The 24023-nt window shown below is 45.0% G+C and overlaps 1 protein-coding gene across 9 annotated transcripts in view; it reads right to left on the bottom strand.

Annotated features, from left to right (window-relative positions):
• Positions 1–1400: 1400 nt before the first annotated feature.
• The window catches only part of LOC104946320 (SH3 and multiple ankyrin repeat domains protein 1-like), a 40273-nt gene continuing 17650 nt past the window's right edge, over positions 1401–24023 (bottom strand). For 5 of the 9 annotated variants that reach the window (XM_010772113.1, XM_010772110.1, XM_010772109.1 and 2 more), the window contains 24 exons: positions 22689–22760; positions 22490–22598; positions 21697–21848; positions 20851–21018; positions 20552–20593; positions 19812–19928; positions 19626–19703; positions 19430–19496; positions 19016–19191; positions 18744–18874; positions 18073–18212; positions 17474–17587; positions 16366–16444; positions 11376–11458; positions 11114–11238; positions 10123–10258; positions 9879–9959; positions 9499–9507; positions 9288–9314; positions 9132–9188; positions 8906–9027; positions 8265–8376; positions 4759–7813; positions 1401–4495 (listed from right to left, as the gene is read on the bottom strand). In XM_010772113.1, coding sequence (XP_010770415.1) covers positions 3607–4495; positions 4759–7813; positions 8265–8376; positions 8906–9027; positions 9132–9188; positions 9288–9314; positions 9499–9507; positions 9879–9959; positions 10123–10258; positions 11114–11238; positions 11376–11458; positions 16366–16444; positions 17474–17587; positions 18073–18212; positions 18744–18874; positions 19016–19191; positions 19430–19496; positions 19626–19703; positions 19812–19928; positions 20552–20593; positions 20851–21018; positions 21697–21848; positions 22490–22598; positions 22689–22760 — 6141 coding nt within the window. In that variant the 3' untranslated portion in view covers positions 1401–3606. Of the gene's footprint in view, positions 4496–4758; positions 7814–8264; positions 8377–8905; positions 9028–9131; positions 9189–9287; positions 9315–9498; positions 9508–9878; positions 9960–10122; positions 10259–11113; positions 11239–11375; positions 11459–16365; positions 16445–17473; positions 17588–18072; positions 18213–18743; positions 18875–19015; positions 19192–19429; positions 19497–19625; positions 19704–19811; positions 19929–20551; positions 20594–20850; positions 21019–21696; positions 21849–22489; positions 22599–22688; positions 22761–22952; positions 22972–24023 lie in introns of those variants that run through there. The other 4 variants (XM_010772117.1, XM_010772114.1, XM_010772115.1 and 1 more) reach the window with 4 other exon arrangements.

The following is a 24023-nucleotide window of genomic DNA, read 5'->3' as shown; positions in this document are numbered from 1 at the left end:
GTGTTATCTATGATTACTATACGCCTTACATTCATAATTTCAGCGGAGGGAGGGGAACAGCAGAGTGGCGAGGGAGAGCTGTCTTCTTCCCTTTACAAGCTTCAAATATTTATTTATCGTGTGATTTTGGAAATAAAAGTTACATATTCTGAAAGCCAAGACTTTGTTTATTTAAAATTTAATTTTTTTTGGTTTTTATTGGCTCATGATAGGCCCCCAATCTCCGTAGGCCCCTGGGCTTCAGCCCAGGTCAGCCCGTGCATTAAGGCGGCCCTGAGCATAATAACTCCACTTTAAAGAGGTCCTATTATGCTTTTGAGGGATTTTCCTTTCCGTGTGCCTTGGCAGTCTCAGTGTGAATGTAAATTTTCTGAAACGCCTCCATTTGATTCCTTTTTTTACTTCCTTATCATAGTGACATCACTATATAACGAACGTGCATCTATTGGCTAAAGCTCCAACACATAGGTTAAAGGCTAAGGGGCGGGACAACTCTAAGCGTTTGATCAATCACAACAGAGCCGGCCAGCTAACCAATCAGAGCAGACTGGGCTCTGGTTTCAGACAGAGGGTGAAAAGAGGTGCTGCAGCACAGGCAGTATGAGAAAAATAAAGAGCTTTCTGAACATTAAAGCATGGTAATATGTCACTAGAGGCACAACATAATGATATGAAACCTGAAAATGAGTATAATATGTCCTCTTTAAACGAAAAAAATCACACAATATTGTAATCTTTCCATCAATAACTGTGAACACAAACACTATATTTGTTTGAAACCTGATGAGTGAAAAAACACCAAATGCAGATGTTTGATGATGATATGCTGTGGGAGTCAGCAGTTCTCAAACAAATAGGAGAGTTTGATATATTTTTGGAAGAATGGTCTACATCTCTCTATTTATGTGAAAAAGGGCAGCAAGTGGCTTCATCGCCACAGAGCTAAACGAGCCCTGACATCTGTAATGCTACAGACTCCGGTTTAAGGAAACACAAAGAGGGGGCCACCTTGACAGTTGGCACAAACTTTAAATAACAGCATTTTGCATTTTTTTTTCCATGAACCTCACTGTGGCCACCATGCTAGCGAACAATCCCATATTCATCTCCTTCCAAGTTGTTTTCCAATTGTTTCTCATGCCTTACAGCCGTGTTTGCATGGATGCAGCCAGTGCTTGCTTTGAATTAAGCCATCTCATCTTCTCCCTTCCCGTGAGCGCCACTCTTTTGTCCTATTAGCTCACCGCGCCTGATGGGAATATAATCCTGGACCCGAAAACAATGTTGTGTTCAAGCACCGCAGGGCTGCGAAGAGCCGCTGCCAAATGACTCAATTCAAACACGGCACTTCAAATTGGATCATTATGTGGAAATGCGAGGAGAAACGAGAATGACAACAGTTTATTTTAGCATTTATTTCAACACCTTAGTTGTACCTCTATCATATTGTTTATCAGTATATACTTTATTCAATTTAAAGCAAAACTTCATATATATTTTTATATTTATATATATATACCTTTTTATCTCTGCATACTTATGCTCATACTGTATGTAGTCATTATGCATTTCACTAGACCTAAAATACTCTTTTAAATCATAGGATGTAATGCTTTCTACACTACTGCTCAGTCCTTTCACAAATGTCCTTCATGAGATCGCGTTTGAGTCACAATTTTCAAACAGAGAGAAAACGCGTTAACTAACGTGTGTCGGCTTCACCGGGGTCACCACGGGGCGAGCAGTATAGAAAGCATTCACAGAAATCCCAAAATTAAAACATAAATAAAACTCCAAAGAATTTGTCCACACTATTTGGAAGACGGAGATTCTTAAAAATGTTTACATACTAAATATTATCTTTATTATACTATATTTTAATGTAATCATTGTTATTATCATTACATAGATCTATAAATAATGTGTTTTTTTTTGCCTTACAGTTTAATTCACTGCAGGGAAAATGGTTAAACATGGCATGTTTAAAAAACCCAGGGCGTTCCCCTCTATGCAACAGATAAAGTTATCACTCAGTGTTTCTAATTGAGTTAATGATAAGTGGAACAGGGGCAACATTGGGATTGTCAACTAGTGAGAAAAAAACAGTTTTCCGACCGTTATAAATATGTCTTGGAAAAAGGCATTTATAAAGAGAGAGAGGTGTAGGTTAAGGGAAAGCATTTGGCCACCAAGCTGACAAACACTCGCACAAAATCGGACACAGTCTCACGGATGGTGAGGGTTGGGGGGGGGGGGGCGGTGAGGCAGACAGAGAAGCAGTAAAAAGCCCTTTTTGATCACTGCACCTGCTGAGTGAGAGAGCGCGGTCAACATTATGGCATCAAAGAGGTGGAGTCCACCCTTTGACCTCTGCTATGGCCATAGACACCAGTAAAGGTCGAGAAAAGACGATTTGCAGTTTGACATGCAACCCCTTTTCAATTGCTCTCACATGTTTCAACCTCTAAAAGGTTACTTCACAACAATGTCTTCTCAATACCATTATGCACAACTTCAAATCAACAGTTTTAAATACCCTGACCAGTTTGAAATGAATGATTGTGATCGGCACTTCGTACAAAACATATGTTTCTAGTAATAGTTAATCCCGTTCAACATGTAAGATATATTAAGTGCTCGCAAAGTACATACATACAAAGCATATTGGGGAATCCTTTGGGGGAATATGGCAAATATATATAAAAAGAATACTATAATTGTCTACCTTTTTCTTCTATCATCATTTACAAACATAAATCTAATTTTCTGTCTTTGGCTCCTGAACTCACAGCCATTTTATTCTCTGATCAGGAAGTAACTGCTTTTCCCAGGGTTTCTGGCTCAGCCACAAGAAGTAACATTGACTCGGGGTTTACCCTTCAAGCAGCAACTTTTTAACTTTCCTTTGAACACAGACAGAAGTTTGGCCTAGCAGCAGATGGTGTGAGAATCCATCTGTCAGTGTGTTTGTCTTTCACAGCACATAATGGTGTGTTAATTAAATGCCTTTCCTTTAAAAATATATTTTCAGTTGAAGAGTTTTCATACGATTTTCCTCACATACCCGTTCTTGACCAAAAGTAATTCCACAGATTTCAACAGTATTCTCTAAATGTGTTGTAACTTTGCAAGAAAACTCTCCCCCCCCCCCCCCCCACATCCAGCCCTTAGACATAGTCCAACAACACCTGTTGATGTCCGCTGTTCTTGTCTCGCACATCCTCTGTTATTGTCCACCTTTGTCAATTTGTGTCTCTCCCTTTTATTTCATCTTTGATTCACCCCTTCACACTCTCAGTATGTGTCTCTGGGAGAAGAAGGGACATGCAAAGGAGAGGAGAGCCGTCTGGGGAGAGAAGGAGGGCAAATCAAAGAATAAGAATGGGCGGAAATGAAATAAAGATTGGGCAAACTAAATAGGGTTGATAAAACAGGTAAGTAAAGAGAGAGGGGGGAGGGGATAAGATAACTTCTAAGTATCTAAAGTAGAAAGGGGATGGCACAGCTAACGCTAAGCTATGAGACACTTTGACTTTCCTTCACCATGGGGCGCTTCCTTCTTTGACCTCGTTGACTCTACGTATTCCAGAGTCTGTTAGTCCTCCCTCACCTGTCAGTGAGTTTCTTCAGAGCCCTTTCGATGTTCATTCGGTGTCCCACGCGCGTCACACCCAGGTCCAAGAAGTCGTCCTTGGTGAGCGAAGGCAGATGCGATCCATCTATCTCATTGTCTATAAAACGCTCCTGGTGTTCGGTCAGGTTCAGGTAAGCCAGCCAGTCGGCCACGTCGTACTTGGTCCAGTAGGGCAGGGGCTTGACCGCGAAGGGTTTGGCTGGGGGAGGAGGGGTGAGATTGGGATAGCTGAGGCAGGATGGGCTGGGGGGCAAGTGCAAGGGGGAGGAGGCTCCGGAGAGAAAATGGGTGGGGGAGAGAGAGCGAGAGGTGAGGAGGGGGTTTGAGTGCGGCACACCGGATGGGGAGTAAAGTGGAGAAGAAGAAATGGCGTAGGGATCTCCTAGAGGCGAAGGAGGGGTGAGGGGTCCGGGGAAATCAAAGGGGTTACTGTAGATAGGTGTCGTTGGGAGGATGGGGAGGGAGGAAGGGCGGGGAGGGGCGGGCATCGGCTGCTCACTGTTATAGATGAGAGGGCTGGGGGCCCGTCGCCGTGACACTGAAGACCGCATCTCCTTCGTGGGGCTGCACTGGAAATCAAAAGTCTGCCGGCGCATCTTGGAGCGATGCTTCGGTGACGTCGGGTACGGGCAGAAGGTCGGGGAATGGGGGGAGTGAGAGTGAACCGGCGAGGTGGGAATCTGCGGAGAGGGGGAGCGGGTCCAGTTGCGCTGAACTTGAGGGGAAGGGGAGACGGATGGCGTGGTGGACAGATTCGGGGTCAGGATCTGACGCTGATGCTGCGGAGAGGAGGTGGGTAACGGAGAGATGGAGCGGCCAGAGGGTGGGCTGTGAAACGCATCGGTGTAATCCGCCGAATACCTGAGAGACAAAAACAGACACGTTACATAAGCATTAAATCATTTTTCTTTTTCAATGTAATGGTTTTTGCAACATTTTTAAATACACAAACATATCAGATAACAAATGATAAACAGTGAAGGAAGAGGAAAAAACCCCCAAAAAAAAACATTTTATAAAAATTGTATACAAAAACACAAGACCATGATATAAAAAAATGTAAATATAAAAATGATTTTGACCACAGTATTTTTTAATAATGAAAATAGTTGATGAAAACACACCTGTTCATGGAGGGAGACTTGGGGGAGTGGCTCCAGTCGTCCATACTCTTCATGCCGCCCATCTGCTGCAGCTTGGAGCTCAGCTCGTTCATGATGTTCGCCTTCACCCCCGAAAGAGGCGAGTGAAGCCTGCGTCCCTCCAAAGAGACACCCCCTCTATGCACCATGTCTCCACCCTGCTCCCCAACCTCCACCCAGCCCAGAGACCGAGCTTCCACCGGCCTCTCCAAGCAGGCGGCAAGAGCGGAGTTGAAGCCGTCCTCCATCTTGGATCGACCCACCATGTGTTGCCTTTCGTCGGAGAGCGCTTCCTCTAACCGGATTTCTTCGGGGTGGCTCTGTCTCTGCAGCTGCAGGGGGGCCGGGTTGGTGCTGTTCTGCCTGCGTAGAGCTACAGCCGGGCCTCTGCCTCCTCCATCCTTGTAGTGACTCATCTTTGGAAACACGGGGTTTGCCATTTTGGCGCTGTGCACCTCAAATGTTTGCCCGCCTGAGTAGGTTGTGCAAGGCTCCTGATGCTCCCCCCCTCCTCCTCTCTCCCCCTCCCCTCCTCTCAGCCCGCTCAATCCCAGCATCTCCAAGTGATGGTCGCTGCTGCTGTGACTGTCCAGCTCCTCGATCCCAGAATCCACCACGCCGTCCTGCCAGTCTCCAGCGGGGTGATGATGGGTGTGGTCGGAGGTTTTTCCCACTGCGGGCATACCGGAGGATGCTGGCGAGGTGGTGGTGGCTGCGGCGGCGGTGGCTGTCATGGTGGTGGTAGCGTAGGTCATGGTGGATGTGAGGACGGACGAGCCTCTGTCCTGGCCTCCCACAGAGGGGTCGTAGTAGGGGTGAGAATGAGACATGGGCTGGGGTCTGTGCAGCGACGCGGCAGAGAGAGCGGCAGCAGAAGAGGTGGTGGTTGTTGTTGACGGAGGGGAAAATATCTGTGTGGAGGGGTAAGAGGGAGAGGGGGCCGACTGTGTGAGGTTGGCCACCTCGCTGTCGTAGGAGGTGAGGCTGGAGGCAGCGGAGTCACCGGCCTGAGGAGCGTTTGATTGCTTGTTAGACGGGAGAGGGGGAGGAAGAGGTGGAGCAGCAGCAGAGTATTGACTCCGATGCTGCTGAGGATACTCCTGCCCTCTCTCCTTCTTACCATTAGCAAACTGTATGGGCGGAGGCAAAGGATCTGCAAAGACAAACTCGTCATCTACGTCTATTGAAGGAGCAGGCGGAGGGAGCACCATCAGTCCTAAACCTCCACTTGTTCCTGCTCTTGCTTCTCCATCATGTGTCGGTGATGGGGCTGTGGGGACAGTGTACTGAGGGACGTAGCTGCTGTTAGCCTCCATCTGCAGGAATGAAGGTCTGCGGGGGGCCGGTTGAACCGGAGGTGGAGGAGGCTGCATGGGCGGAGCAGATCTGCTGTCATACACCTCCTTTTCTCTTTCCCGGGGGCTCTGTTGGTAATACTGCGTTGAATACTGACTGGTCCTGTCCTCTGAGAAGCGAACTCTAAGACCCTCCCTGGATCCTCCCTCCTTTTCCCGCTCCATCCTCTCCCCGCCTCCCCCTCCCAAACGTAATATCCTCGGTGACTGCGGCCGACTTATAGGTGCGGGCGAGGTGGTGGCGGTGGGGGAGGTGAGGTGGACGGACACTGGGGAGGTATAGGCCGATTGTGTAGGAGTCGCAAAAAGGGAAGGAGTCGGGGTCTGGACGGGGGTGGGAAACGCTCCCACTGTGGACATCTGCCGGCCGAATTGTCTGTCCTCTCTGCGCGTCCTGCGGTCGTCCTTCAGGGCCCTTTCTCTCGCAGCTAGGGCCAGACCGAGTGGGGACGAGGGGTCCAGAACCTTCCCTGTAAGCGGGTGGATGAAGGTAGTCGTGGCCTGGCTGCCGTACATTGAGGGCGCCGACTTGGGCTGGCCGTCCTGATTAGGGACAGGGGACGAATACTCCGGCAGGCCAAAAGCTGGGGGCATGCTGCTGGAATAGTGGACGTAGTTGTCTCCAGAAAACATGCCCTCATCTATAGACTTGGAGGGCCGTAAGCGAGGGGTGGGCACGTCCATTTGTGAGCCTTGTAAAGGCTGAATTCTCGTTCCCTCCCCCGCTCCTCCCCCTGCCACTCCCTGGACGTCGTCCTCAGACGAGAGGAAGAAAGAAGCGCTCTTTCTTCTCATGTCTCGGAAACGTTCCCTTTCCCTGCGAGCCCCGCCTCCTCCGATGGCCGTCCCGTATGTGGAGGTGTAATCCAAGTCCTCCAAGTTTTGATGAGAGGAGACCGACGGGGCGACGTTCGAGGAAGGCGAGGGGGTTGACGTAGGGGGCTGAGGGGGTAAGGGGGTGAGCGGTGAGGGCAGACTGGTGCTGTCGAAGTTTGTCTCCGCTGAGCTGTTGTCCTCTGCCTCCGGGTGGGGCTCCGTCTCCATGCTGCTGCCCTGGCTGCTCCGCCCACTGCTGCTGGTGGAGGGTGCCTTGACGATGATGGTGGGGATGGGGATGGAGCTCTTCTCTTTGGCTGCGACTCCTTTCCCTCGGTGCTGCCTCAGCCCGTCTTCCACTTTCGACTGCTTCATCAGAGCCCCGCGACCCCGCCTGCCCCCCCCCCTGCCGGCCGCTCCGCCCTGCTCCCTGTTGGCCGTGTGCGGGTGGTGCTGCGGCGGTGGTTGTTGAGTCTTAGGTTTAGCACTTGTTGGTGGTGTGGCGCTGCTGTAGCCTCTCCGTAACCCTCCCATCTTGCCCCCTCCTCTCCTGGATGCCTCCGGTGCCTCAGCTTGTCTGCGGAGGGTGGGGACCATGCCCTGCTGGTTCACCCCACCAGGACCCCCCCTCTCCCAGCCTGCTTGAGTAGCATGTCCTGGCTGGGATTGGACCTGGTAATGGGCTTGAGATACAGGAGGGATGGGCATAGCAGGTCCTCTCCCAGGGTGAGGGCCTGCTGATAAGGGCGGCTCCGGGGCGGATGTGTTGGGGGGGGGAGGGATTTCCTCCGGTCCCGGCACCGACAGGCTGCGAGCCAGTTTCATAGCAGGGGGGTGGAGATACTGCCTCTCCTCCTCTGTTACACCTGGGAACAAGTTTGTAAAAGTACAACTACTTAAGTCTTAAAATACTCCATGACAAGTAAAGTTCTGAATTTGAAATTTTAGTTAAGTAGAAGTGTTATCAGCAAATTGTACTTCAAGTATCAAATGTTTAAGTACTCAATATGAAGAATGGCTAAACATTATTGTATCATAATAGAATATTATATAAGTGTGTATCGCTTACAAATGTTTGTAAGATAAATTGAATGCTGTTGTTTGTCAATTTGGAAACAATTTGAGTTACTAAAAGTTATGAAAACTGGGTATTTTAGTAGAACAGTACTGTGTAATAAATACAAATGTCATCTGTTTTATACACAAAAAAAAAAAATTGTAACCATGGAAAGTTAAGTACGTATCTATAAGTATGTCAAAATAGTACTTAAGTATCATACTTGAGTAAATGTACTTTTCAATTTGAATTCCCTTTACCAATAGATTTCTGCCGCATCATGACGGCGTGCTGAGCGTGGCCGGGTTGAAAGTGAGCTTGGTTGTAGCCGAAACCTTGTCCGGACTGCATCATGCTGCCTGATGGCTGCTGCTGGTGGTTTCAGGTGTCATATTGAAAAAGGAGAAAAGATCATTTGAAAGGGAGGAGGGAGTAAAGAGAAAATAAACTCAGTTATAATCAAATCACATTTGTTATAATCAAATCACATTTGTAGGCTGTTAAACTGATATTGATTTGATGAACAGTATAATTGAATACAGAAAAACCAACGTGTCCGAGTATGAGAGTATCAGGCAGGAGAGGATGGATGAATGGACACAACCTGACTCACATTTAAACAACTGTTTAGGTGTGGGTGGTCTATTGTCAATCATTCTCTGTTAAGTGCAGTGAGGGCAGAACAACACAACAGATAAAAAGAAAAGACCAAGCTGCTTAAAGATAGGAAACCTTTTTCTAGCATTAGTCACTTCCATTACTAAATATGTGCTACATCTTAGAGCAGTGAAGAAGCTCTGTTGTTTGTGAATCTTGTGTTTGAAAAAGGTTTATAAATGTTCAGATGTTTGAGTCTGAAAAGGCAGAAGGACCCCAAATGATGGTAACAACCAAAACCCACCTCATTGGAGCTGTTGGGAACAATGCTCTTGCTCCTGTCCCTCTTGCCTCCATGACCCCTCTGGCCCTGGTTGTCTGGTGTAATAGTGTGTTGGGCAGCAGCCAATATTTCGTCCAGTTTGTCTAAAGAAAAAAAAAGGGCAGAGAGGAAGGATTTCAGTGAGCCCCCTCAAGGTTTGAAAACACCCTTATACAGTATGACAAGAGCGGTGAGAGTGATTTCATACTTAGTGCCATCTGATAGACCGTCCTCTTCTTATCAGGACCCAAAGTAGAGTCGTAATCTGATAAAGGAGGAGATAAAAAAAAAAAAGCATCAAACAGGCTGACTTTTAATTAAAGCTCAGGGGCTGATAGGCGGAACGATTAAGGCTGATAGTCACCTGCTTTCTTTTTCCACGGAGAGGCAGCTGTGATTGGGAGGGAAACAGACATTAGGTGTGACTAGCAGTGCTTCCTTCGTAGTCATGTGTATTTGTGAGATGAAAGGATGAAATACATACTCTGACACATGTGATGGAGTGATTTGATGAGAGGGATGAGGACGGGGGATGGAAATGATAATGAGAGCCCACACATCCATGATTCTCCCACCTTTGTCCACTGTACGCAGCCCATTGGGTTCAAAAGAAAGAGAAAGAAAAAGGCAGTTGGTGAGTGATGGCACGAGACTTATAGAGTGTTTAATTATAACCTTTTTTGAATATAGAAAGTGTAAATGAATGAAAAAGCTCCATACACATCAAACAATTGCTAATGAAAAAATTAAATCACACCTCTGTTCCATTAATAACGTCACGGTAGTGTAACATAATCCTGCAGAGGAGCTTATAACCCGCCTGACAAACTATATGAAATGTGACCCTCAAGAACAAAGTGGAGCACTCGAATCTAATTGATCTTTTTATACATTTTTCCCGACCCCCCCCCCCCCCCCTTTATTCTTTTGCATTCAGTCCCTTCTTTCTTCTTACCCATGTCTTCCAGCTCTGATGTCATTGACTTGGAGCGCAGGGCGATGGCAGGAGGAGTCAGCCTCTTGGTCTGCTGCGGAGCTGCCAAGGGAAGCCGGCCAAAAGCAGACTTAATGTTTAGTATTCTCGTATAAACATGCAGTCACCAAGGACGACCGGCTTTCATGGTAAGGTAAACACGCAATCAGCGTTATCGTCACACATCATAAACATAGGATTGAGATGACGTGAAGGAAAGTTTTACCTCTCTTCCGAGCCGTGTCCTCCAGCTCGGGGTTTCGAGCGACCATCACCACTTTCACCATGAGGCTGTTGCCGCCCTGCCGGATCATGTTGACGACCTGCCGGTGACCAACCTTCACCACATTCTGGCCGTTCACCTGAAGACAAGGGAAGGAAGGAAGGAATGCAGAATGACCCATTAAAATAAAAATACACCAAAACTGCCACAGCCTTGACAGGTTTACTGAAGGGCATCTTGTGACCTCTAATTCACATTGGCTTTCCCCATGTTTGTAATATAATGTTGCCGTTTTCTAAGACTTAGCTTCAAACCTATAATATTTGGAGTGTTTTTGGACACCAGCAATTCAGACAGCGACTACAGTAAATCGCAGTAACAAAAGCTTGGGCAAGTGACTCATAAAAGGTTGAATACTAATAAGCAGTATCTGTCAGCTTTAATAGTTGTTTGATAATCACCATTTCTAAATCTGAGTTTTTACGGAAACATTAGGTAACTTTTAAAAGTACGAAATGGCCAGAAGAATAAGCTGCTTGTGCTTTGTCCACGAACAAACTTTAGTCCTAGTAGTAGAATCTGAATACACACTGCAGAAATAAAGAGTACTTTTTTTGTATACCCACTAATCTGCAGAGTACCTTTTCTATTAATTTCCTACATTTCCCAGAATTACTTGTGACACTCTCAGACGAACATGAATGAATGCAATGTATAAAAAGCTTTGTGTAAAAAGTAAATCCCTCCCTGCTTCCTGTCAATGACTCGCTCTGACAATAGGGACATTTTGAGTGTCGTCCTGTATGGATGTCTTCGTTGAAAATAGGAAATATTCACCACCAAACACCTTGGACCCAGAACTGCAAGGTCAATCAGTCATGAGGGTTTTATTTACGTTTCATCGGAATGTGGTTTCTGATTACAGCGTGGACTTTGGACACATCATGTTTAAAATGAATGAATCCTTGGTTCAGATTGGGCCTCTCTTCCTTACCTCGATGAGGAAGTCCCCCATCCTAAGGCCCGCCCTCCAGGCCACGCCCCCCTCATCTACAGACTCCAGGTATTGCAGCGCGGGGAAGGCTGGCGTTGGAGTGAACTCCTCTATGGGAGTCTGAGCTGCAGAGGACAAGAAAAAAGACAGGGAGTGGACACAGATGGTTTGAAAATTACAATAGATGGATAAGAAAGAGCATATGAGACTGAGAAATCCATAGGAACTGAAAATATAGGAAACGTTGGCAAAGGAGGCTCACCTTTGGCTCCCCTAAGCACAAAGCCAAAACCCTCATTGTCTTTCTTCTGTAGGAGCACTGTCTTCTCCTTAATGATGTAGTCACTTAGAGACAGAAATGGGGATGGAGAGATATAGGGGGAACAAAAGGGGAATTGGAGAGGAAGAAAGCAATATAACTTTTATAGCAACAGAAAAGTATTATTGTAACGCAAATAAATCCTTTAATGAATGTGGAAAACTGCTTTACTGCAACACATTACGAAATCACACTGCAGCAAAGATGGGTTGGATGGAGAATGTCATACGAAAAGCACTGGTGCACAAAAGGGTTGATGGCAGGGCAGTGTCACAAGGGGAGGAAGTGTATATGAGATGACAGTCCATACTATGGACTAATCCAGCTGGAGCTGACAAGCACTGAGCCAGGGGGAACGGCACATTAGAAAAATGTGCACACACACTTCACCGATAATGGAAACTTCCAAATGCACCTAAATCGCTGCATTAGCTTTCACTGCCTCTGGCAGCTTTTGCAAAGATACTTTTTAAACAACTCTGGCGCGCCAATACCTGTCATACATGACACTTCAAATGATGTACAAGGAGAAGTCTCACAGGGCTCTAATCTCCCTCCAAAAACAGTTCCTCTTGCTGCCTCTGAGGGCAGAAAGGATAAGAGACATTGGCGATGCAATCTTATCATAAGACTATTGGAGTAGTGTAACAGCTGGGCCAGCGAGCTCCTTCATTATTGTATTACCTTGTCTGGGACTTTCAGTCAAGCTGCTTTACAGGCCTTCCTGTAATATAGGGCTGGTTCAATGGACTCTACGCGGCCACACGCAGCCCATCTCATGACTCAGTTCTGGACTTGACTTTCTAACAATGTCAATTCACCCTGGTTGTGTTAGAGAGCCCGGGGCTCGAGCAGAGCTGTATGATTCAAGAGGAATTCCAGATATCTTTTTCCTAGGAAGCTCACGTTTGTGTTGGTATGTGCTTATCAGCCCTAACTCAAACTGAAACTCCATCTCAAATAAATCAAAGGATTTGATTTCCTTCATGGGCTGAACTGTGAGTGAACAGGATGAGGAGCCTGGTTGAAGAATTGGCGTCATTTGACATCAGCTTTGCTGCCAAAACAATGCAGTGTATTTATATACTCAATATATATAAACTCAAGGACATCAATTCCACTAGGAATACCAGTTTTTGGTCCTTCCCCATTCAAATGTGGGTGAATTGTGAGCATGTTCACGACTGGACCTTTATGAGAAGTAGTAAACGTAAATGGGTTTTTTCAGGCCTTAGTTAAATATGGCAGGCAGTGCCTACTCAAATTCTCAATTACAGTTCTCCTTCGCCTGAGTCAGCAGACCTAACATCATAACATGTTGCAACCTAACTATAAACACAACTGTTATATCGGCTGCCAATCAATCAGGCCTTCAGGGAACATATACCATATACCATACCAACATTTAGATTTACTTTGAGGTTTTAGGTAGCAGACTATTATTTTTTTCTTCTCTGTCTGGCAGAGGAGCTTATCACTCCAAGTTCATTCTGCCTCTGCCACTTCTCAAAAACCCAAGTGTACACTAGTCCTAAAATAACAATAACAGTTTGATTATATTCCACACCGTCTCTTGCGAACCCAGCAATGCCTTGTGTGTTTTATCCGGCAGAGCTGTAATAAAGTTTGGCTGTGGTAGCACCGAGGCACGGCAGAGTGATGAGAGCTGGCCTACAGGCCTGAAGATCCAGACTTCAACACCAAGTCGTAACTTTAGCGCTGAACAGACGATCACTAGTTTCCCCTACTGAGGTCCATTCCTTGTGTGTTCTCCATCAATGTTACTGTTTCGCCAACGCACAGCCGCCTTCCAGCCATCTGCTCCTCACACCTCATTCCTTTTTTCTCTCACCCTGTCCTCCACCATGCTTTCCCTCTCTGAAGATCAAAGTAGCAAAGAGTGGGTGGAAGGATCCATTGGGCTATTCATCCATCCACTTCTTAAAGGGGGAAACATGGCGTGCACCGGCGCTCCAGGTGCTCCTAAGTATTGTTGCTTGTTTGCATAAACACACCAAATTTCCTTAACATATTTAAAGCTATTCAACTTGTCTTTGGCCAAATTGCCTGGCCAATTAGGGACATAAAATGCTTCAATTCGCAGGTTAATCCCTGTTGGCTAGTAGGACACGCTCTCTGTGAACTGGCTGCAATGAAGCGGTAAGCTTACTGGAGACCAGAGTTATTATGTTCCCTCCTGAGTCATCCTCTCTTTTCTATCCACAATTACTGAGAAAAAAGGGCTGTTTTTTAACCATTCCCCTGCTGAATGTACATGCAGATCGACTGGCTATGTGGGGACCATACCCGCACACACACACATCCGTGAGGCACTTGGCGGATGTTGGTGACACACACTGTGGATGGAGCCGCGTTAGAAAGATGAACAGTACATATAGATGAATATATATACACAGCAATCAAGCAGTATGACGTATACACTTATATGTGAAGACCACATACATTTCATTCAGTGTATATCTTCACATAAACACAAATGCATGCACACACACAGACATGCACAGAAAACACCGGTATCTCAAATTAGAGCTCGATAGGAACTGACAAACCGCGCTCTTGCCACTTATTGACTTATTCCCTTTCATCCTTCTGTACAGTCAAAGCCCCTCACATTTTTAATGATACACTGAGGGTACATTAAAAGATATAGGATGTGACAGCAGCATTTTTAAAGGAACAGCAATAAATGGGAAGTCCTGGTGAATGAAAAATATCTGCTTAAAGAAATCATGACTCAAAGAGAATGAAATACACCCACACTGTCTGACTGAAATGCATCAATATCTAGTCCCTTTCATGCACTAACACACACGGCGATCAGAGACACACGGGAGGAAGACACAGAAATAAACATGCTGCAGAGACTCCATTCAATAGCCACTTCCGTACCACAGATATTCACATGCAGAGGAAAAGAGAAATACAAATGTAAGACGCACGCACGCACGCACACACACACACACACACACACACACACACACACGCACGCACACACACACAGAATACATAGCTTATTAGTCTGTCTTTGAAAAGGCACGGCCTCTCAGTAGCATCATCTACCTCTCCCCTCTCTCCATTGTCCTCTCCTCACATCCATAGCCAGCCAATGAATGAGGAAACAGCCGCTACCTGTAAATGAACCACACGCTCCTGTTTCTGGGGCCCAGTGACGGCCACGAAGAAGAGAGGGAGAGAGAGAAATCTCTCTCTCCGCATCCCCCCATTGCCATGTCCCCCCCTCCTCTCTTGTGCTCGCTCTCTCAACCACCACCTCCTCCCTCTTCCCTCCTCCCTCCTCCCCCTCCCGGTCTTCCAGCGAGAGCTCAGCCGGAGAGAGCCGCGAGAGTGAGAGCTGTGAGAGAGGTGGGGAATGAGAAGGAGAGAGACAGCACACTTCAGACAAGAGGAAGACAATGTGAAAGAAAGAGAGAGGGAGAAAATACCAGCGATTATCACACCAGGGAGAGTGCGTGTGCTGCGTGTGTGTGATCGGAAGAGGGTTTGGTTGCAAACTAGGGGAGATGGAGAGCTGAGTGTGGTGTGGGGATGCGGGGGGATGGGTATGAATTTAAGGCAACACGGGGAGAGACAGTGCTTGCGTTCGCACATCCGCTGTATCACACATTTAACAGCTGATTCTCACTCTGGATTAGCTCAAACACACATTTTGCAAACTTTCCTCTCGCTGCCTCCTCTCCTCAAACACAGAGCTGTCATCACCACAGACACACAGGCTCACAAGCACTCTTCCTCACTCTGAAAATGGTAATTGACATTCTCCCAAAAGCGTGCATTCACTGAGGGAACATGCTCCGGATCACCTCGCTCTTAATTGAGCACCACTTCACCACAGTGTCCCAATTACGCTTAACCAGCTTAGCACAGGTAATTTAACCCCCAGTGGCTGCTATTTCCATTTAGAACACAAGCCACGGCTGCATTAAAGTGAATGCCTTCTTTTTTTTCAATGACAGTGAGAGCGGCTCAGCACAAGGGTAATGTCGGGTACAATGCGTTAGAGGCTGTAAAAAACGGGTGGCCACTGGTAAGTCTGTCTCACTAGCCCAGGGACCTAACCAACGCTTGATGTCTCAGCTTCCTTCGTGACTCATCAGCAGCAAGATGTACACGCAAAGACACACTAACTCTCAAACAAACATGCATAGCTTCATAATACACAGCCACAGCTGCCCAGGGCTGAGCTGCAGCCTCTGACAGATGCCATGGAGGAGGAGGAGGAGGAGGAGAGAGAAGAAGAAGAAGAACCCCCCCTCTACCTTTCATTATTATTGTGTTCGGTGTAAACAAGCAACAACAGAGGGCAGAGAGAGGCATGTAGATGGAGGTATCAAAGAGACAAGTGCATTTGTCTGCGGGAGCTAAAAGAGGGGCAGAGCTGAAGAAAATGACATGGCTGCCCTTTGTGCTTTCAGCGCTGACGTGTTCAGGCAAAACAATAGGGAACAAGCGCTTATCGGGATCAGCAGACACATGCAGGACACGGGATGTCATGAATCCACGGAAGGTGAAGCGAGTGCACACACACATATGTGAACCTCCTGCAAAACAAGACGGTGTCAACTATTTCAATCACCTTCACTGGCCTCACAGTTTTTTCCCTACAGTAATAAAGCAGAGAGCAGACGGTTCAGTTGCTGCCCACACTCATGTGATCCACACTCTCAAACTATATCAGAGGCTGGGATTATTCTTGTTTTATGAGTACATCTATTTTCTAAACTGGTATCCTGCTCTCGGTTGCTAGGGGCTGAGGGAGTCCCAGCATGCATTGGGAGAGAAGTTAGAAGCAGCTCACAGATACATCACAGGGCAGACAAACACACCGTCACATTTACAATTTTCCAACAACTCACTTCGCAAACCAATCAGAAGTCATTGCCACTTTTCTTACCTGGGGCCGTCATTGCCATCGTAGGCGCCGACGGTGACGTTACGGAAAAGCTTCCTCTTGGCTTTCTCACTGCGCGTCTCTGTAAATTAAAACATATGTTCACTTTAAAACCTTCAGCTTCCGTCATAACACCTTTGCCGTCAAGTGTTGTGTCCTCAGCGTGACACACAAATTAATAAACTATATTTAGGTCCTTTTCTTGTGTCTTGTGCGTGGCATATGGTTTGTTTGCTGCGGGAACAGGACAGCTGTGAAAAAGGTAGAAAAGGGATTGTCTGTGCTGTATATGTGGCACAGTCTGATACAAAGAAGGGCCTTCTGCTGAACACGAGTGTGACATGTGCCGGGTGTTACAGTGACTTAGAGGATAATTCCAGCCTGAGGGAGCATGTAACCCATTTTCCAGCATGCCATCTTTCCAATGTATGTGTTATTTATTATTACTGTTAAGTGTCTCGTTAACATTACTACTACTATAACACATTTCTTTGAATGATTAACAAAACTCAATGTTTCAAATGTTTTACGGGCCGTATTATTTCATTACATTTCATTTAGCTGACTCTTTTATCCAAAGCAACTTACAATTACCAATTAAAGGGACATTCTCCCTGGAGTAACTAAGGGCTAAGTGTCTCACTCAAGGGCACACTAGTGGTGGTGTTCCAGGCGGGATTCGAACTCACAACCTTCCGATCTTCAGCCCACCTCACTATCCATTAGACCACTATCCATTAGACCACCAATACCCCCATCATCATTCTCTGAATAGCTAGCCAATATAAGCGTCAGTGTTACATAGTGATGTCATCATGTTATGGAAGTAAACAAAGGAGTCCAATGGAGGCGTTTTAGGCGGGGGGGGAATGTGTGGGAGAGAAACTCCCTCTGGATGGAACTTTGGGGATTGAAGCTTTTGCACAAAAACCTTTATAGCACACTACAAAAGGAAGCCAAAAAAGAATAATAGTGCCCCATTAAATATAAATGTACTGTAGGTCAGAGACAAAATCCATCTCTCAGGAGATTGCCTGAAACCCCATGGTTTACATTTGCAATAGACAGATTATTTTTAACATACAACGAGCTCCAAGCGGTTTTCTCTCACCTGTTCGATTGTCTTTGCTGGGAGGCGCCACTTCTTCCACGCAGTCTGAAGGAAACCAGCCGGTGCGACCTCTCACTGTTCCCTCCCAGTACCCCCCCTCTCCCACACTTAACACTGGGACAGATAGACAGAATGATAGATACATTTATTCAAAGCATTGATAAATGGATGTTATTTAATGTGGGTAGTAGCTCCATTGTAAAAAACTTTTACACTGGTATATATCTTCCCCTGGACTAAACCTAAGCAACCTATTTCCTAATAACATTGTACGTTCCACTGAGAATGGCCGGGAACATGTATTGCTTTGTAATAACTGGATGTGTCTACTTCTCATTTCTCTTCTTTACGATCCTCTCTTCCCTCATGTCAACATTTTATTGCTGGTAATGTTTGAGATTATAGCTTAAATGTTTTTCCCGCACCGGCCTCTAACGCAGCAGCACTGTAAAGTATTTCTACATTACACAAAATCATCTGCAGTTGACAATGTTTGACCAATGTTGTGTTAAACAAGAATATCATTAAATCAACATCTAGGGGCAAGTTTTTCTCTCATTCTCATAAAACCCTACTTCTAAATTGTGGCTCTGTCTCACCTTTTACTCTGTCGCCTTTGTTAAGGGACAGTTCTCTCTCTCCACCAGAGGAGTGGGCACGGGTGGCCACGTAAACCCTCCCCGGCACGGCGCTGTACATGCGCTTCATCTGACCTCCACCACTGCCCGCTGAGGTGGCACTACAGAGGGAGAGAGGCAGATAGAGAGGCTGTTCAGAAACACAAGAGATAAGACTTTGCTGCACACTGTGGAACAAGTGAGACAAAGTGATACCACATACAGCTTGTCACGCTGTATCAGAGTCAGTCAGTTGTTGAGTCATTCTTATCAGTCATACCAACACTAAGAGTCTATGCTTGGCTTTACTAACGGTGTCTAATATTCAGTACGTATCATATGTCAGAAATATAGAACGTTTAGTTAGAAAGTCTTCGAAGTAATTCTTTTATCAGTTCTGGGCTAATCTAAAGTACACAGTATCTAAGCATTCAAAAATGTCAAGTACCTTATTTCTACACACACACAAGAACCACTAGAGGAAAAGGCAACATCCATACTGCACTTGCGTGTACCATTCAGTTAAAAATAGTACACAGTATGCAACAGAGACTCAAATGGTTATTTTCCTGCATACAGAGGATGGTATCTGTAAATATAGAGGGCACGTTTACAGGAAGGCCTTAAAGGACCCTTCTCCATAAGCTTCTTACCCCTGTCTGCCTCTGGGCTGCCGTTGCCTTTCCTCTGTGTCACTTTGCCCCCCCCTCCCTCTGGATGGGGAGCGAGTGCGAGTCCTGGGGCTGCTGGAGCTTCTCATGCCGATAGAGGCTCTGCGTTGAACCTGCAGACACAACCAATCCCCATAAAGACAGAGCCTTAAAGTGGATCCTGTAACTCACGATACGTCAAAGACTGAGAAAGATATAATGAAGTATATCTAATATCACAAAGAGCGGCAGATCCACCTAATGGTCCTCAGTACCTGTCCCGGGTTGGGATTGGTCGCAGCCTTGATGGGCAGGGCCAGAGGGTCAGACTGGGTCATGGAGTTATCGCTGTTAGCGCGCAGTAGGGGGTGGGAGTGAAGTGAGGGGAGAGGCAGAGTTGCGGCGCTGTCTTTTCGCTTAGGGACATACTTAGGCGTTTCCAAAAAGGGCACTGAAGATGGGGGTGTGAGGTTAACGGATGAGGGTTTATAGAAGGGGTAAAAAGTGAGGAGGAACAGTGGGTGTTTAATGTGACAGGATGAAATGGAGGGAGAAATTAAGTAGATTGTTAGGTGAAAAAGAAAGGAAGTGCAATTAAATGATAGATTCAGCAAAAAGTAAATCAAATGTTGAGAACTCATCGTAAGACTTGATCCCCTCGACACATACAGTTTGGATTGAAAGCTTACCTACGTCAGAATCTTTGTGGTTTTTGATGATTTCCGCGACTTCAAAGTGACCTGACATTATAGCTACCTGCAAATACACACAAAGTGATTTCAAAAATGGCTTTTTTATGCTTTTTCTGCATTATTTGGTCACAAAACTGATGATTGAATTGAATTGTAATTTCATGATGAAAATGCATACATTCAAAGCATTTACCTGAAAAGGGGTCTGACCATGTTGGTTCTTTGCCTCCCTATTTGCTCCCCTGTACAGCAGAACCCGGATACAGTTCTCCTGATCATTCGGAAAGGGAAAACGATGGGTTAACAACCGTAGAAAAAACAGCCGTAGTAATTATGGTTACAATAATTTCATAAAAAGGGAATCTGTTTCCAAACTTGCCTTGTTGTACAGGGCAGAAATGTGAAGCGCACTGTTCCCTGAGGCATTTTGAGAAGAGGTGTCTGCCCCATAAAACAGCAGATGCTCCAAGTGCTGGGCAAAGCCATTCTGGCAGGCCTTTCAGTTTCAAGAGAGTGATAGAAATATCCACACATTGTAAGAATGACATAATATATCAAGAGGCGAGTTAAAGCCAACAGGGGGATTTCAGATGGGAGTGTTTGAATACAAATAAAGCAAGGCAGAAAGAGGGGGGTAAGATGAGAGATATGACAAAAAAGAAACAAAGCCAAAGAGAGATGATATGTTGTATAGATATTTAGATCTATAATTACTTTTACAGAAACACAAGTTCAGAAGCAAATAGATTAAACCTTGTTGGAATCGAAAGAAAGACAAAAAATTAAAAGAACAGAGATGAGCTTTCAGCAGTCTGAGAAGATCCCTCATTCAGCAGGGACTAAAATATCACAAGATACGCACAAAGTACAGAAAGACATCACAGAGCACGGCAAAATAAAAATAAAATACCATGACAACCGGCTCGCAGCACAAACGCATCTCACAAAGACATGAAGTAGGCAATGCACCCATATCGACAGTAATGAAGGAAAGTATCCGAATGCCCTTCCTTAACTGAACTCAGCTTCTTAGTTTATCTACATGTTTTCAATATCATATGACTTCCAGTGCCCTATGTAAGGCTGGTGGGGATGATGAGATGGTAGGATGAAGGGTACCTTGTGTATTTCTTCCATTCCAAACTCGTCTTCATCCCTGTGCTATGGGAAGAGACAAGGAGGGCAGGAAGGAGAGAGAATGGAGAGACAAGTGAGGAAGGCTGAGAGAAGAAAAGAGGGGTGTGTGAGAAAATGCTGAGAGAAAGTGAAACATCAAACACAGAGATCAAGAGAAGGAAGTGTTGGTGCATTGCTTCAATTGAAGAGAAATAAAGACAAGTGACGCACACGTGAAAATATGGGAGAAACACATGGGAATCAATGGATGGACAGGTGGACATTAAACTGTCCATTGGTACCTGATGAGACTCGTCCCAGCCATTCTCATCCCTGGACCCCAGCTTTGATCTGTAATACAGCAGCGTCTCGCAGCAGGAGGTGTCGCCCCCTGTCAGCACGGTGTGGTACAGCGGGGTCAGGCCACAGCGGTCTTTGTAGTTTGGAGACGCTCCGAGGGACAACAGAGCCTAGCAAGGCGAGACAACAACCAAAAAGAATTATATTTGTAATATGTGTGGGTGTGCATATTCTGTCTGTAATGAGAAACAGATGAGCCAAGACAGAACGAGAAAGTTAATAAGTGCTGCTTCTTATCAACACAATATATTTATATAAGAATTCTGTGATAGCTGTTTTCATTTCTATATCATATACTGTAGCTTGATTATTTAACGTCGTTACTTATATATACAACAAGATACTGCGTGTTATACTGCACATTTAAGCTTTAGTTGGATGGACAAAATAATGCATTTCCTAAAAAAAGAAACATGTCTACAGAGATGGCTCATGCTAAGCAGTTGCCAAAGTATCTTTGACATGTTGTATTTAAAAACAACATGAGGCAGCTAGCAGAGCCCACAATGGCAAAACTGTTTCTAATTGCAAGTGCTTTACTTCAAGATAACTAACCAATGTATCTAAGTAACTGCTAAATGCTTCTATATGTCTTTCAACCTAATGAGCAGCAAGATATGATGCAGCATGTTCTATTTATTCACTTCAATTTACAATACTTATTATATGAGAAGTGTATGTGTCTTTAACCTAATTCTATACATTGCTATGAGAATCATTCAGTTGATTTGGTCCACTTTGCATCTCCTACTTCAGTGTATTTGCAAACCTTAATTCAAAGTGCTTACCATCAGCCCAGCGTGATTGTGAGCCCTCACAGCTTTGTGCACCGGTGTGAATCCGTCTCTGCACCTGAAGTCCAAATGAGCGCCGCCCACAACCAGCAACCGGATGCCCTCCACCGGCATGCCCGCCTGCATCGCCACAGAGAGCGGGGTTTCTGACCCACAGGAGGAGGGGTGGTGAGGAAAGATGGGAGGTAGAATGGAGCAAGTGAAAATCCACCCTCAGATACTCTTATAGTGTTCATATCATTAATCTTAAAGGTCCCCTATTACACTGTTTTTCATCAATATATTAGAGGTCTCAAATATATACAAACATGTCTCTGAAGTGTTTGGCTCCAAACACCAAACAGATCATTGCAGCATTACCCATAATCCCCTCTGTTTCAGCCCTGTTTCAAACGTGCTGATTCTCTGTCTGTTACTTTAGATGAAAATAAGGAGCCCCTCCCCACGCCCCTCTGAGAGATATTTGGTTAAATATAACTAGGGATGCACCGAATATTCGGCCGCCGAAAATTATCGGCCGAAAATGGTTAAAAAGGCCCTTTCGGCAACCCCAAAAAAATCCTTATGACATCATAAAGTGGCCAAAATCTGATCAGATCATTTTCAGACAGGTTTTTATAGAAATGGATCAGGACAAAAAGAGAGAGAATCTTTTTTCCTGAAACTTTCAGAATCTCTTTACACAGAGGGGACACATATTGATGTGGAAGAGACATGAAAAAGTGGATTTTGCATAATAGGTGACCTTTAATCACTTATAATGTATTCAGGGTTGTTGCAAACTTACCTCCAGTGTCAGGGTCATGAAAATTTGGATCAAGACCTTTCTCGAGGACTTTTGCCATTTTCTCTATTGCTCCAGTCTGAATGTAATCCAGGAACTTCTTCAGACTGGCCTGAGAGAGCGGAAAGAGGAAGGAAATGAATGTCAGAGTGGAAATGAATACTGTATACAGGCATTACTCAATGAACACAAGAAGAAATACCTTTGTGCTGAGTTTGGCGAGCGCCTTCTCATCCAGATTCGTCTGTTTATAAACTCTGGTTTTGTACCTAAACTGAACACCAGAAAAAGATACATGTTCAAACGTATTGATGAAGAGGAGCAAAGGTAGGCATAATTCAAACAGATGATTCACTTTTTTTATTCTTAGAATGATTGATGGCTTGTGATTTTTCAGCAAATAATTCAATTTAGCAGTGCAGCTTTAAAGCACAGATCCCCATTACTCTTGTTAACTGCAGCTTACTCTCTCACTGCTTCCAGAAATTCACTCTCCCACTCAAAGTCGTTGGAACAGCTCCATGAGTCTGTAAAGTATTAATTCAGATTTGGTGTGTTTTTCTTGGAGAAGCTTTATCCCACGTACAGTACCAGCATTGGAATCAGTGGACATATATACAATGTCTTTAGAAAAACTGATTTTTTGTACATAGTTCCTAAAGTGTTTCCATGTGGTGGTCTAAATGTTTCAGAGTCTTGTGTATAAGGGATAAGCTGCTCGATAGCATCCAGTATTATGCGCTGGTATCAGGACTAAAATTGTATTTGTAATGTTTACTAGTCACATTCTACAACAGCTTATTATTAAGAATAGAAATAAATAGTATCAAGAAACTACTTTTATACCAGCGAACACTGCTCCATTCAAGTGACGCGATTCCAAATGGCATTACTCATGTTATAAATACACTGGTGGAGCAGTGAGATACATTCTGCTGTGCTGAGTTTAGCTACGACGCTTCATCAGTACGTAGACATGTCCTCATGGGGAACCTTATGAAGAATGTAAACACTCTGGTTTGAAGCCAAAACCTGAGCCCCACCCAGCCCCACAGTGTACACCAGCTGCTCCACCAGAGGGCGCTGTGGGACTATTCTACTACAGCATGAACACTTCATATTGATGTCATCACACAACCCACTTCCTACAAAGTGGGGAAATATAATATAATTTGGAGGTTACATAAAGCACAGAATGCGATTAAATCCATGAAGTGGATATTATTTTTTCATTAACCGTGTTGAGCATGGGGATTCTAATAAAACAATTAAACTTTGAGTTATTTGTCTTGTGTTTTTTTGTTGTTTGTTAATGTCAAGGGCTGAAGATGATGTTGTTGTTCCAGCTTTCCCCCAGTATGCAATTTGGTTGAGATTACAAAGCTATAGTTGATGTACAGTAATAAAGAGAGCACTCATTCAGGGCAGTAGATACCACTAAAACTAAGGCTTCACCTTTCATCCTAAAACTGAATTATCTACTTACAGAACATCACTGATTACTTTTAATTAAATTAGTTAAATAAAGACAATGTTT

The sequence above is a fragment of the Notothenia coriiceps genome, unplaced genomic scaffold (assembly GCF_000735185.1).
Source record: "Notothenia coriiceps isolate Sejong01 unplaced genomic scaffold, NC01 NC01_scaffold00010968, whole genome shotgun sequence".
NCBI lineage: Eukaryota > Metazoa > Chordata > Actinopteri > Perciformes > Nototheniidae > Notothenia > Notothenia coriiceps.
Note: the sequence above shows the minus strand (reverse complement) of the source record. Positions and strands in the feature narration are given on the sequence as shown.